At 41.9% G+C, this 15,609-nt stretch overlaps 2 protein-coding genes and 1 non-coding gene across 3 annotated transcripts; all 3 read left to right on the forward strand.

Moving 5' to 3' along the window:
• Positions 1–1,092: 1,092 nt before the first annotated feature.
• Trnav-cac lies at positions 1,093–1,165 on the forward strand. Its single transcript has one exon. It is a non-coding gene; the product is annotated as a tRNA-Val (tRNA).
• A 306-nt stretch (positions 1,166–1,471) lies between these two features.
• Positions 1,472–4,992, forward strand: LOC116616292 (UDP-glucuronate:xylan alpha-glucuronosyltransferase 2). Its single transcript, XM_048733810.1, has 3 exons — positions 1,472–1,540; positions 1,637–1,726; positions 3,594–4,992. The coding sequence occupies exon 3, from the start codon at positions 3,606–3,608 to the stop codon at positions 4,668–4,670; it is 1,065 nt and encodes a 354-aa protein (XP_048589767.1). The 5' UTR covers positions 1,472–1,540; positions 1,637–1,726; positions 3,594–3,605; the 3' UTR covers positions 4,671–4,992.
• A 4,390-nt stretch (positions 4,993–9,382) lies between these two features.
• LOC5509424 lies at positions 9,383–15,549 on the forward strand. The gene is made up of 2 exons (XM_001629902.3): positions 9,383–9,552; positions 11,535–15,549. The coding sequence occupies exon 2, from the start codon at positions 11,661–11,663 to the stop codon at positions 14,352–14,354; it is 2,694 nt and encodes an 897-aa protein (XP_001629952.3). The 5' UTR covers positions 9,383–9,552; positions 11,535–11,660; the 3' UTR covers positions 14,355–15,549.
• Positions 15,550–15,609: the final 60 nt, after the last annotated feature.

The following is a 15,609-nucleotide window of genomic DNA, read 5'->3' on the forward strand; positions in this document are numbered from 1 at the left end:
GAAAATTGATGTTCCATGAAAGACCGGGAATGAATTTTAGACGATCTAAAATTATAACTTCCTGTTGAAGTTTTTTATACGACCTAAAAATAGTATTCTGTTTGCCGCGCATTGTTTTGTTATCTCACCTAAAAGGAAATTCGCCATTTCTCCTAAAGATTATTACAAGGTCAGATCAAGTAGATCAGATCAACTTTACAGGCCAAGGATAAAGCTAATTTCTTTTCCCTTTCATGTCTTTTTCGTTTCAAAATATTGAAGATGGTTTGGCGAAAACTTGAAAAGGACGTAAAAAATAAGTTTGGGGGGGGAGTCTTTGACAGCAGAAAAAAAGGGAAAAAAATGTTACTGCGAAAAAAAAAGAGATGAGTTTGACTATCTTGGCATAGCTGTTGACGGCCTCCTATTCACAGATGCGATCCCACTACTGTAGAACGCGGGAGCTTTTGCCTGCTGTGTTTCCACCCTGGGCCGGTACGCTCCTCTTTAACCAACCTGGTGACTCGAGACTCCTCTCTAGGCACCATATTGACGCCCGACTTAGCGCGGACACCCGATCGACATAGCACGACCGCCATCAGGGGTCCACACCTCAAGCCATTCAACATCTCTAGCCTCCAAGCAGCTGGATTACAGGCATGCGCCACTATGCCCGGCTGATGACGTATCGTACAGAAAACTGTAGTCATACATGTATTAGCCTCGTATTCATAACGAGGTTATTTATATACAGGTAACCCGCAAAACACTAGTAGATCAAAACAGTGCGACGCTAGATACTATAGCCTCTTTAAAATGCCCGGCTGATGACGTATCGTACAGAAAACTGTAGTCTTTCTTGCGTTAGCCTCGTATTCATAACGGGGTTGTTATAAACACAGGCAACCCGCAAAACGATAAAAAAGCGGATGTCTTTCACACTGGAATATCAGTAAAAACACAGAGGAAAAAAGCTTTAAAGACTTATTTTGACGGGTGAATAACAAAATGGAAGCTTTTGTTTGATGGTTACTCCAAAAAACGGACATACTGTTATGAAAATGTAAAGCTAATAGAATTCCCCAATATTTTGACAATTTCCATTTCATCCAGGTTTCCGTAGTGTAGTGGTTATCACGTGCGCTTCACACGCGCAAGGTCCCCGGTTCTATCCCGGGCGGAAACATCTCTCTCTTTTTTTTTTGCTCTTTACCGTGTCTTTTTTTCTTTCCTTTGTTTTGTTGCTTTGTGTCTCTTCTTTTTTGTTTTTTACAGTGTCTTTTGTTTATGTGAAAGCTACTGTTGTCGAAGGTGCTATGATAAAGAGATGAAAAAGTTATATAAAAGAAATATCCACATTACTTTATGTGAAATACTTTATGTGAGGCTATAATTGTGAGAAACAGATATAATCAATCTGACGTCATTAGCGCAGTACGTCTTTCATGTGCGGAAATAACACAAACGCGCAAGCAGGTGGATTGTTTAATCAGCTTTTTGCATAAACACCCGGTCCTTAGAAATATCGGTATTTCCGTGTCAATATATAAACAGTTTTAAGGTATTCTCTCTTACAGTGACCAGGTTTGCTCTGTTAAAAGAAGTAAGGACGTTATTGTAAAATTTCATTCCGTTTTTTTTTTCTAATTTCTAAAAGGTTGGACGAAAAAGAACGAGACTTGGACGAGCACAGAAGAAGACTAGGAAAATAATCTTTAGAAATTGGGGAAAGCAACAGCCTCTTCAGGTATATGTAACATGATTTTTTAAATTTTTATACCTGTCAGTACCTCGAGCCTGGTATGCAGAGGCTTTTGGCGCAATCCGTAGGGCTTTTCAAAGGTAGATTTATTTAATTCCTTGTTATTTAGGGGGAAGCGAAGATGTAAGCTTGTGGAAGTAAAAGACTTAAAGATATTAATTTCCCTAGAAAATAAATTGAAAAAATAAGTAAAGCTATTTTACTTAGCTAAAAAGCTAAAAGAAGCCCACGATACAACCAGCGCACCACAATCTGTTTCTGTTACCGGATTTTTAAGTTACAGCGAAATTTACAAGTTCACAAGTAAACACAAAATGGATAAGAAGCATTAAAATGTGGTAAAAGTATATCGATTTGTAGAAATATTTAAGAGGTCAAGACCGTTCTACCTCGTTACCATAGAAACAGACAGCTTTTCGAGGTCACGGCTCGAAATTTGTTTCTAGAATTCATCAATTGTTTGAACTTCGCTCGATGTTCGAGCCAGAGCACTGCTAGAGCGATTAATTACAGTATAGGCTAAAATCTTTTCAGGTCGTAAGCTCGAGTAATCCTAGCTAGTGACAACACTGGATTGTTTGCGATTATCTTGGCTTCAAATGTTCTCATTGTTTTCGGTAGAATTGTTGATAGTAGAAGGCAAGGATTATGGTAATGCGGCGTGCGAAGTTTTAAAGACTCGCAGCGAAAAGCGATGACAATTTTGATCATTGCAACAATGGCAAATGCAATGGATAGGAATACTTCAGCAAGTTGTCACAACTTTACAGAGCATGAAACTACCCTTCAGTTCTTTGACGAGCAGAGAAGGGTAAATTTATCAGCCTCACGTTAATGTCTGCTGTGTTCTGGTAGGTGTTTATGTTTGCAAGCGTTTAGCTCTTCGACAGTTTGCAAAAAGAATGTGTATATGGTGCAGGGCTTTCATTAACTTTCGGAGTAGGCTGGTTGAGATTGATAAGTAGGGGGTGGAAGTTATTTTAATTTTTTTAGTTCAAATAAAACTTAAAGTCGACTTTTTTTTAAAAAGTAGCCGGCGCTCGGTGGAAAATAGCTGGCGCTTCCGCCGGCCGCCGGGGCCTTATGAAACCCCTCTGGTGAATATAAATAGTGTAAAGAAATAGCTAGAAATGCGGTGATCATTGCCGGAACAGAGCTCGATACTGAGTGGTAGAGCTATATAGAAGAAGGGAAATAGAAGCTAGTAATTTTGATTGGTCGGCGTAATTTTTGGGAGAAGTCCTTGCTGACAGAAGAACAGGTCAAGGCAACTAAGCTGTTTGGTTCAAAAAATGAAAGAGGTTCTTTGTGCCTTATATTTCAATCATCCTCGAATGATTAGCTTTTAAGCTGGACTAGCTGGACAAAACAAGTCGTAAGGCGTCAAGTGAGTGTTAGTTGGGTGTCAAAAGATGGAAAAGTTTAGGAGATAATTTACAGGGAGCTGCTAATTTCAAGATTAAATTTCATACCTAGCATTACTAACAGTACTAAATGCTTATGCCTCACCGAGCTTTGAAAATACTGATGTACTATTGTTTGAGATTTGGAATGCGGTTCCGTCCTTCATCTCCTGTACACTCCCCTCTTAGCACGAATTTGTGAAGAGTGCTTTCTCCGTACCCGATGCAAGGACTATGTTGAGTTGTCCTAACCTATAAATATCTGACTAATCTAAGCCTACAGGTCAGTTCCTGTGTGAGTGTCGATGGGGGAGTAAAGGACCCTTACTAACCCAAGAAAGGGTACAAAAAAATTGTAGAACTTTGCCCCCCTACCACCCCTACCCCTCCCCAGGCCCTCCGCACTTGAGGCCTCTTATTGACAATCATGAATCATTTTGTCATTGCAGAACATTCTAGAGATGTCTCATCACAAATCTCGAAACATTTTATCATCGGAACTTCTCTCATCAACCTCTCGACACAAACGCTACAACCTACGACATTCATCTCGACCCAAAGCCACCTCGTACGACAAACCAAGAAACACGAGATTCCTAGAAAAAGACTTTCGCACTAACGTACCCAAGCCTCGTTATGCTTACGTCACTCTAGTCATGTGCGGGGACGAGTATAGCCAGGGGGCTTTGGCACTAGCCTGGTCGCTACGGCAACAGGACACCAAGCACGAGCTGGTGGTCATGGCGACCCCTGACGTCAGCGTGCGGGCGCTAAGGCTCTTGAAGAAGTTGTACGATCGTGTTCTTAGCATCAGCTACATCGAAACTAAAGTGAATTGTAGACTTCGTGGGAAGAGATACAGGGAGGAGAATAAATGGATGAATCATATAATGACGAAAGCACGAATGTTAAAATTGACCGAGTATAGCAAAATTATCTGGCTGGACGCGGATATGTTGGTTACAGAGAATATAGACTCGCTTTTTGATGTCCCCGCCCCGGCTGGTATATGTTCCAGCATCAGGAATCATGATCACTGGCACAGCACCAAGCTACCAGAACTTGAAGTGGAAAACTCACTGAGAAATAACTACGGGATTTACGGATGCATACTGATACTTGAGCCGAACCTCGACGATTACTTACTCTCGAGTTCCCAGCCTATTGTAGGGGACAAAGCAAGCTTTGTGGGACCGGATGATTACTTCTTCACTAAACTATACCAGCGAAAGTGGTATCACTTGCATGTCAAGTACGGGTGCACGCGCTGGCATGAAGATAGACTTGGGATAGAGCCCGCAGTCATTCATTTCGTTGGCGCCAAGCCATGGGGAGAGAGAGACTGGGTTCTGTGTGGGGAGGGGAGCGGTGAGGATGAGTGGGCGGGGCTGGTTCAGTGGCGGGAGGTCGTTCAGGATATGGTACGCGAGTGCCCGGTGATGAAGAGTGCTTATGCTGAGAATATCACAAGGAAAATGCGCAGATCAAAGAGTGCTATGCCGCTACTGCGCATGATCACTGCGTGACCCAATGGGAGGACAGGGATTTCCCTTTGTTGGTTTACTGCGCATGATCGATGCGTGACCAATGGGAGAACAGGAGGGCCCCCCCTGGCAGGGATTATCCGGTTTTGTCAAAAGCAGAGGCAAATGTTTCCACCCGGGATCGAATCGAGTACCCTGCGTGCGTGAGGTGCACGTGACATCGTCTAGACAACGGAAACTCAGTAAAAAGCTGAGGGGACTCCGAGGCTTCATTAAAACTTTTCATAATTTTTATTATTAGGGAACATAATAGATTATTGAAAATCGCGAAATTCGTGAGAATAAAGTGTAATAACACAGGGAACCCTTGTCCATACTCATATATGCCAAGAAGTGTTGTTTAAGTGAAATCGTGGGGATTTGTCACATCATATGAAATCCCAGCTTCACAAATTTCTTTAAACATATATTTTCGTAACTCGCTTTGTATTATTATGGAAAAGTCATCATCGGTTAGAGCCCAACCATCATTTCCCTTCTTGGCTTTGTAGCTTCGTGTAGAACTTGATTCTCATCCAATGATTTCCATTATTCAATCCAGGAAAGAACATTCTGCTGTTCTTCCGTTGGACCAGAACATATTTCATCATAACCTTTTTTAAAAGACATATCCTGCAGTGCATTCTGATTCTAAAGTCCCTGTTGGAAAAGACAAATCAAAGCATAGCTTTTTTAAACCTTTTTGTGATTTCCACTTTGATTTTATTGTTAAAGCTTTTTAAAGCTTTTTTTAAAAAGCAATTGAATTTTATTAAGAAAATGATTTTATGAGATGTCTAATACTAGTTGTGTTTATTAATTTTTTCTTTACACCTACTTATTAGTCCAGCCCTTCCTGATGGTACTTTCTTATATGCTCCGCAGTTTACACATGAAATAGGTTATTATCTCTAACAGGATTAAAAAAAAAGCCGCGACACACTATATATGAATGCTACTACTGACAAGAACAATAGTAAAAAAATAGATTCCACGATCGTCATCGTTCTCTTACACGATACTCTCATGGTCGAACTCCTTTCTTTTTTTCGTCTTTTTTCTGGCCAATTATTGCTTGGAGGGAGTGCAGCGACCGGAGAGCAAATCTAATCTTGGTATCGCATATGCGAACGAAGCTGATTTTTCGTGTCCACACCACAGGCTTCCCAGTCAGCTGATTTGCTCGGAGGAGGCGCAGCGACAATGAGTGAAGACCTTGTAATAGTAATCGGAATCGGTTTCAATGTGATCATTGTGATTAAGGTTTTACTCAATCTCCCAAATTAAAAAGGCACTTGAGAACTCATACTAGTGTAAACCCTTGTTAAATGCCGTCACATTTTCCTAACTAATTGTAAATCACATTTACCAATCGTCCCTCTTTAGGGTCTCTTATTTTAATCGTTGTGCAGGCCCGTACCCAGGGGGGGTGCATGGGGTGCGAACACACTCCCCCCACACACACACACACACACAACGGCCAAAGGTCCACTTTTGGTTCTCAATAGACGTGCTATTATTTGTAGACAAAACTATTAAGGATCACTCTGGTATGTCGCCAAATCCGACAATAAACGTCCCGTGGAGATACTACAAAGGCATGGTCAGATTTTTTATCAGAGAAATCCCTTACCACCCCCCCCCCCCCCCACCCCCGCAATTCCCTGCTAGCAGAGGCCTCTTTTCTCTGTATTTCGCTGGGCTGGAGTTTGCGAGGAAAAGATACCTCTGCCATGGGTCGCAAGTTCGTTTGATCAAACCGCCGTCCACGATCGTGAACGAGATCCAGAGCGCATGCTCCGTTCATTAATTACTGGCCACTATTTGAGCCCACAATGACTAGCGCATGCATAAAATGTATATCCGCTGCGGGATAATAAGCCCGCATTCGAAACGGCGTCCTCCGTAGAAATATCACGCGACGAATTATAAAAGAAGCCATTCAATGCCTTATCTTCATTCAGAATTTTCTCTCTTTTGACTAACGAGTCAATCTTCCGTTTACAGGTTTTGCATATTCTTCTGGGAATAGCTGATCTAAGTTTACCAAAAAGTTTTGTAACATTTTCTTCGAATCCAACTGTGCGATATTTACATTGAAGAAACTCGCCTGCCCAGATGTCTTGAAATTAATCCCACAAACAAGACAAAACTCGTCTTTGCTGCGTTTGTTGTTCAATCTTTGAACAGTTGTTTTCTTTTTTCGAAGAGGAGAACTAACCGGAGTTTGATTCATGATTTCCGACTAAACCCATGCAAAGCATATTGACAGCTTTCGCGCGATGGTACGGGTTTTGGCACGTCGGTCGCTTATTAACGCTCACGCATGCGCAACAAAAACAGTTTCGACCCATGGCAGAGGTATCTTTTCCTCGCGAACTCCAGCCCAGCGAAATACAGAGAAAAGAGGCCTCTGCTAGCAGGGAACCCCCGCAAATATTAGGTCCACTTTTTCGGATATCGCCCCCCCCCCCCCCCCCCCCCCTTCCCTGCTAGCAGAGGGCCCAGCGAAATACAGAGAAAAGAGGCCTCTGCTAGCAGGGAATTGCGGGGGTGGGGGGGGGGGGGGTGGTAAGGGATTTCTCTGATAAAAAATCTGACCATGCCTTTGTAGTATCTCCACGGGACGTTTATTGTCGGATTTGGCGACATACCAGAGTGATCCTTAATAGTTTTGTCTACAAATAATAGCACGTCTATTGAGAACCAAAAGTGGACCTATTTGCGGGGGTTCCCTGCTAGCAGAGGCCTCTTTTCTCTGTATTTCGCTGGGCTGGAGTTCGCGAGGAAAAGATACCTCTGCCATGGGTCGAAACTGTTTCTGTTGCGCATGCGTGAGCGTTAATAAGCGACCGACGTGCCAAAACCCGTACCATCGCGCGAAAGCTGTCAATATGCTTTGCATGGGTTTAGTCGGAAATCATGAATCAAACTCCGGTTAGTTCTCCTCTTCGAAAAAAGAAAACAACTGTTCAAAGATTGAACAACAAACGCAGCAAAGACGAGTTTTGTCTTGTTTGTGGGATTAATTTCAAGACATCTGGGCAGGCGAGTTTCTTCAATGTAAATATCGCACAGTTGGATTCGAAGAAAATGTTACAAAACTTTTTGGTAAACTTAGATCAGCTATTCCCAGAAGAATATGCAAAACCTGTAAACGGAAGATTGACTCGTTAGTGAAAAGAGAGAAAATTCTGAATGAAGATAAGGCATTGAATGGCTTCTTTTATAATTCGTCGCGTGATATTTCTACGGAGGACGCCGTTTCGAATGCGGGCTTATTATCCCGCAGCGGATATACATTTTATGCATGCGCTAGTCATTGTGGGCTCAAATAATGGCCAGTAATTAATGAACGGAGCATGCGCTCTGGATCTCGTTCACGATCGTGGACGGCGGTTTGATCAAACGAACTTGCGACCCATGGCAGAGGTATCTTTTCCTCGCAAACTCCAGCCCAGCGAAATACAGAGAAAAGAGGCCTCTGCTAGCAGGGAACCCCCCCCCCCCCCCCCCCCCCCCCCAGCAGAAAAATCCTGGGTACGGGCCTGTTGTGCCCTTGTGTGTGGAACAGTTCACCTGAATCTGTAAAAAAAAAACATCAATCCGTTGACACTTTTAAAAAACGCGTAACTAGCCATATAGAACTTTGCCCTGATTGGGTCCGAAATTTAAAGACAATTTCTGCAAAATACAGCTTTCTAAGAATCAGCTGCTGTTAATCAACCTAAATATAGTAATTTTAGATGGATGTAAAAATTGTTTTAGTAAAGATTTCGACCTTTAAAATAACGTTTCAATTGTCATTAATTTCAAAAGTGTTTCAGACGGTTTTGGCATAAGTCCATTCAGGGACGGCGGAGAGGTCCCAAAAGTGGGGGTGGAAATGGCCGGGGGGGGAGGGTGGTGCTGGTATGATTTTGATTTTGAAAGGGGCATGCTTGCTGAGAAAGAATACAGATAAAAATGAGTACAGTTTAAAAATGTAAGATATCATGATAGAATATTTTATCTAGCAATGAGTTTATACATAATGTAGGTACATATAAAAACCGCGCTTTAACATGAAAAAAATCTGCTCAGAAAAGGGGGGACAACCGCCACCCCCCCCCCTGCTCCTCCCCGTCCACCTTCCCTGCCATTGACAATGCGACATACCAAGGGTAGTAGTATTGTTGCGAGCGCGAGCTTTGCTTGTGCTTTCTAATCCTGCTGGCCTCGCTGAATTCCGTGAGGGGCTGTTCTGATTCCAAGCGCAGCCTTCTTAGAGAACACGATCTTCAGCGCTTATTTGATACGGCTTATCGTATGCTAAGATCATAGATGTGACGTAAGTCTAAGTCCTCTAAAGAATTCTTTTTGCTAATATATAAATATTTTTAATATTTAAGTCAATAAAGAGTTATACATGAACATCATCATATCCATGAACCGATAGAAGCATATAGTACCAAGGTTTGCGTCTGACTCACGGCTTATCGACAATTTTAGTAATGTTTTTTATATAAATGCTTTACCCTTGATAACTCTAACTTCCGATAACTATTTGCGCTAGAATATTTAATTCACTTCCTGACAAACCCGGGAAAACAAAATGGAGATAAATTGCCATTGTCACGTGACAAATCGAAACCTAGCCTTACCGTAATCACAGCACAGCCGATTAAAAATTAATGCATAGTTATTGAATCGGTGGAAATTCTCATAGGCAAGCCCTTAGACTCGATTATAGCAATTTGCCGGGTGAATTATTTAGTCTGTCTTCTCTACTTTCTGCGCGAGGGGGCGCTCAAAACCTCCACCAAACCAATGCAAGAGGGATATTGCTTAAACAAGAATCATCCAGTTCGTTAGAGTGATGAGGCTGAGCCTTCTCCGCTCTAAGGTTAGTCGCCGCGTCTTTGTGTGTTTGCGCAGGTGTTATGTTATCCGTTTTGTATAAGTACTCCCGATATTGGGATCTAAGCCTCGTACGAAACTCTTTAAACAATAATTCTAGACTTATGAAACCTGTAGATAGCGTTCGTTTTCTCTTAACTTTCGAAAAAGGACACGTTTTAATTGCATATTACCGTAGTAACCGGTCTCTTGAATTTATCTGAGCTTTGTCCACTTGCTGGATGATAAGATCTGTTTCTATTTTTGCCAAAAGAAACTGTTTTAAAAGAAGTTTTGCGGAAATGATAAAAGTAGTTTAAAACACTGCGTGCGTACTTGAAGGACTAAAATGGAACTTTGTAAAGAAAATAGGGTGTTTTCTTCGAAGCTAATTAGTTTTCAGCATTTTTTCTGATACAACTTTAATGCATTTGGTCACCAAACAATGGAAATGGTGTTAAAAACTTCGTCTCGAATTTTTGTTCATCCGATGTAGCTTCACATGTGCTTTCGAGGAGTTTTTTCCTCCCCCGTCTTCACAATTTTAAACTGTTTTCGCAGTCAAGAATATTGTCGTAAAAATGTTACGAAATTTAGCTCTGCCCAGACAAAAGCGATTGCCGGGAATGGCTTCAACAGATTTCCTTTGTATTTGATTATTTTTGAGAGATGTAATCTATAGAAATGCCAAACGTGTTTTTAGGACTTAAAAGGACTTTGTTCATACAGGCTATGACCTAGTTGTATGATTTTTCTATCTCAAGATATTTTTTATCTGTATTTTATTCGGAGTTTAATGTCCCGAGTCACAAGTCGCGAGGCCCAGCAAAGTTCTATTTTGAGAGTTTCAAACTAGATCTCGTTACGACCTCGTTGTCATATTCGCAATCCCATTCGCTAAAATTAAAGAAAAACAACACATGTATTTTGAGACTTTCGAGATAAACGTTATTCTAGAACATTGAAAGAACAGAAAAAGATTTGTCTTTGATCGGGGTCGGGTCACGCAGAAAGGACCCGGATGACAAAACGAAGTACTTTGATGTATTTTGTGTCAATTTTCCACATCTTCCTCAGCGATTTATTAATCATGGCTTTGAATATCAGAAAGGCAATGTTTGAAAGCATTCATCACTAGCATTCATGTAAAAAATAGAATAAATTGTTTTATTCTTTGAAACGATGTTGGGGTAGAATATGCGCTTCTTAACGGCAAAGAAACACAGGATTGATTGAGCAAGATCTCCTAGATCTTCTCCGACTTGTGGACTTGAGGGCTTTTCTTTTTTAAAGCGGTTTCCATCCAGTCCATATTTTAGCTGATCTCAGTAGTGGTGCCGATGCAAGGATTATAAGATCGACCGCTGATGACGTCAAATTGACCGCCACCGCAGAGTTTTTTTTTATATTTCCCAACCCTCCCTCCTATTCATTATCCGTGAAGCTTCTGAGTAAGAAACGACGTAGTTTATAGATTAATTTACTTTTATTTACAGGTTGAGAACATAAAAATTGGAATTAAAACTACTTCTGGGAGCAGTCGACTGGTTGACAAAACGCCCAAAGTTTTGTAATAATTATAGAAAACCTCTTTGTCCGCACTGGCGTCAGTCACTATTCTCTATATACTAGTTTACACAGAGGGGCGAATAAGGAGGTAGAATCCTAGAACGAAGTATGCGCAAAAATGACTTTTTTTTTACCACAGCGGTACACGTCTAGTCTGAATCCGTCCTAAGCAAGATAGACCGCCGCACAATTAAGTTTGAAATAAGACGTCAAATTACTATGTATCATAGCAATTTGACGTCTGCAGTATACTTTATAGCAATTTTCACTCGGATAACCAGTGTATTTTTGATAATTTGAAATAAACGAATAAGTAAAAAAGGTATAGGCACATCTTTGTGATGGTTCAACTATTTGTTGAAATAATAATAATGATTATAAAAAAGGTTCTTTTGTGAAATTTGTCCGTTTTTCTTTCAGGTTTGTAGCAGTGTTACGGAGAACGAATCGGACAGGGCCGAAGTATTATCGATCGACGGCGAACGAAAATTGACGTTGCAATGATTAAGCGTTCAGGCAGTGGATTGTTTCATCGAGTTTTCTCCAATGTCCAAAGCACTTGCTGTTTTAAAGCTGTTTTTCTCTTTAGTCTCGCTAAACACGACCCAGTCTCCCATAATTGACGTCACAAACCCAAACAGCACGATCCCCATAACACAGGAACCCCACATGCCCACGCCGCTCTTGTTGAAACCGCTGGACCAGTTGGCGGCTTTCATTGGTCAAGCATTTCTCTTTAAAGTCCCGGATGATACTTTTTACCCTACTTATAACGCGGAGAGCTCGTCGAATCTACGCTTGACAATGTACACTAAAAATGGCGGGGAAATTTCCAAGACTTCATGGATTCAGTTCGAGCCGTCTTCGAGAAATGTTTATGGTTTTCCTTTGCCAGGAAATAAAGGTGTGTTCAAATTTCTGGTATCGGCGACTAATCAACGTGGACAATCCGCAAAGGATTTCATGGAGGTTGACATTAAAGAAAACACAGGACAGTATAATCACGAGTTTGTAATTAACACCGACTTTAATCTTGTTTCCTTCATGGCTGATGTTTTAGTTCGTTTTGAATTTGTGTCTAGAGTTGGTCGCTATATTGCTAATGAGGATATCAGTTCAGTGTGGCTCAAATCATTTAACCAGGACACAAGAGAGGTCACCATTTCTCTTAACACCGTGCCTTACGCACCTTGCAATAAGCCTAAACTAAAACGACTCCTTACCAGATTTGTTTCAGATACAGGGGCGGTAAATCAGAATTTTCAGACGGCAATGAGTGAAAAATTTCCTGTTTCCAGTGTGAAAATGAACTATCTTGGAATTTGTCTAGAAGAAGAGAATGCTGATAACGTTGGATTTGATTGGGGGTGGCTTAGACATGTCCTACCGCTTTTTATGTTGATCGGTGTCGTTGGTATACCTGTTGGGATTTCATGTATCATTGGGAAGATCGCAAGAAAGCGACGGTTAGCACGACAAGGAAGAAGAAAGAGAGAAGAGAATGGTATGGGCTTTACTTTTCATACGGTGCACTTCAACAATAGGTACCCTTCCATGTTATCAATGTCTAATAATTCCAAGGAGGATGAGGGAAACGACGAGTTGAATTTGAACTCGAATTTGCGGGTGAATATCCCCAACGGCAGTCCTCCTGCCGCCACACACCTCGCCGTACCCAACGCCAACCAGAAACAACAAAACACCTTAAACGCAGAGAAAGAGAAAAACACGCCTAAGAGTAAGGTGGTGTACATGGGTAAATCAGACTTGAATATTCCGGTGTACTTTACACAGCCAGAACTTGAAGAAGACAATCCACTAATAGATATAAATTTCGCGGAACTTGCGGAGTCCATATCGAGCAAGTTAAAAGGGTTCGGCAAGTCTGTGATGAACGTCGCTGGTGTGGCAGAGAACGATGTTAACACAATGCAGGAGACAAAAACTGTTATCGAGGGGGATCTGGTAGCCTTCGAAAGTGAGATTCGTATTCCTGCCCCAGGGGAGGAACCCTCGGGGAGCGTGGCTGGTATTCAGAGACTCATGTCCACCGGAAGGACGAAAAGAATGGCGAAACGAAGTCAGTCGGAGGTGAGACTGAATGAACACGCGGTTTATGAAGAAAACTTGGATTATAAATCGATCAAGTTCGTAGGTTTACCGAATATCAAAGGTACTCTGATGTCGCCAGTAAAGAGTCGAATGCCTTCCAGAAGGCTGTCAATGCCGCATATAGGATTTGGTGATCATGACCAAGATCTTGGACTTGTCTTGGAAACTCAGACGAAACCTGCTAAGCCCCTAAAGAGCGCCTTAAAGAAGAACTCTCCCGTTTCTCGCTTATCGAATCTCACCGATAGCATAATTGGTATGGCCGCTAATGGAGATAGCATCGGACAATACACGGGCTACATAGAACAGTTATCTCAAAATGCAAGGCAAGAATTTGGGTCTAATCTGGAGACAGGATACCATACTGAGGCCACACCCAATATAGAAGCGGTCCCCCATGAATCACCCAAAGACCCTGCTACGTATTACCGGCCAAAAGAGGCCGGGATTGATCCATACGGCGCGCATGCGCATAGCGATGTGTATGAAGAGTATGAATATGAAGAGAGCTCCGTTGAAGACCCAGAAGAGCTCGAGGTGATGGACTACACAACATGGAGACTAAAACAAATAAGAAAGGCGGAACGCCAAGAGAAACGCATCCCACATGAAGAGTACCACGAGGCTGATCCCGATGATCCAGAATACGAAGATTACACAAATCCATACCATTATACGAATGGTCCTTTGAGACCTCCGGTCAGATCCCAGTCATCGTACGGCCTGCTCGAGAGAAGCAAGTCGCCGTCAGAGTTTCCTAGTGACTGGACGAGCGATTACGAGAAGGAGAACCGCTACAAGCAGCAACCGCCAGAGACCAACCACCATAATCACGTGACGCAGTCAATGCCGGGGGGACTGGACCAGAAGGGCCACCAAGGCATCATGGGTAATCACACGGGTTCAAAGGTAGATAACAGTGATGGTGCGACGTCAAAAGAGAATAAGTCGCTGCTCGGATCGATGTTCTTTCGGGAGAAGCCGAGTGTGGACCAGAACGTCAATCAAGCTACCTCGGATGGGGATGGCTCGGTTGTTGGTTTCTTGAAAACCAGTTTGACCGGTTTTCTTGGTCCGACTTCCTCTGAGGGGACATCTTCATCAGCAGCATCCAGATGGTTCAAGTGAGAAGATCACACAAATAGCCGGTTTCGAAATTGGACGTAGAGAAGGTTTTAAATGAGTGTAAATCTGTGGCGGATTTTTTGGCAGGTTTCCATTTTCGAATATCCGCGGTTAACCGTCTAAACAATATATAAAACATATTTGTAGATATATAAACAATATGTAAAACATATTTGGAGACACCTAAAAACACAAGTAGCATAGAGGCAAATAAATGTCATTGTAAACTTAGTTTAGATAGACGCGAGGCATTAGGCAGTCGTTATAATCGGTAGTAACAAATTTCAGAAGACAATAACTCGACACTTCTCTCAAGAGAAAAGAGGAAAAAACTATTAGACATCTACAGATCTATTGATATCAACAAAGCTGAGCTTAAACGCTTAAGATAGAAATAATGTGGTTTTCAAAATCCCGTGCAACAAAATGTAATTGTTGAAGTATATTAGCCAAGCCATAACAAAAGAGGACAAAGACATTACAGTGTATTAGTACTAAATAAACTAAATAGTATTTCACGGGTTTTTGAAAACCATTATTTGCATTGTAGTCTCGTAGTTCCAAGCGCTTTTAAAGATTGATACAATTAGTTGCCTTTGTAGTTTAGAAAATAACTTAAGACGTATAGAAAGGAGATTTTGGATGTGGTTGTTACTAGGACGCAAAGCGCATCTTTATCCACGATAGCTTACAAGAAAGGGCGTTGGCCTGTGTGCCGCCGCTGACGATAACAAACCCTATTAAACATAAAACACTTTTTTGGTTTTATTTTTTTCGTATCGTATCCTTTATAGGACTACCTTTCTATGGCTGAGTCGATCAAGCCTCGGGCACCATTGTTGAGGCAGAAACAAATGTCTCTGTTTGCAAACTTACCATATTGTATTGCTGTTTGAAAAACCCTAACATTTTTGCGCAACGTTTTTTAACGTCTCGTGCAAATAGTGTTTGCGCAAACAACCAGAGAAACGCGCTGCCATCAATGCTGGGTGACGCAGGCGCTGTTTGCACGAGCCTAGAACAATTTCGCCATAAATAGTGGGTGGTGCCGGCACTGTTTACACGAGCTTAGCGCCATTTCGCCACCAATGCTTGGTGACGCAGGCGCTGTTTGTACCAGGATTACCAATTTTTATACGATTGGTCCCGTAGGGTGCGACAACATCTTGCGTTGCTATTAATAAAAATGTCAATGTTATGTGTACCTTGTCTCGTATCAGTGGTATTATGGGTTGGGTTGCATGGGTAAACTCACCAA

The sequence above is a fragment of the Nematostella vectensis genome, chromosome 10, assembly GCF_932526225.1.
Source record: "Nematostella vectensis chromosome 10, jaNemVect1.1, whole genome shotgun sequence".
Taxonomy (NCBI): Eukaryota; Metazoa; Cnidaria; class Anthozoa; order Actiniaria; family Edwardsiidae; genus Nematostella; species Nematostella vectensis.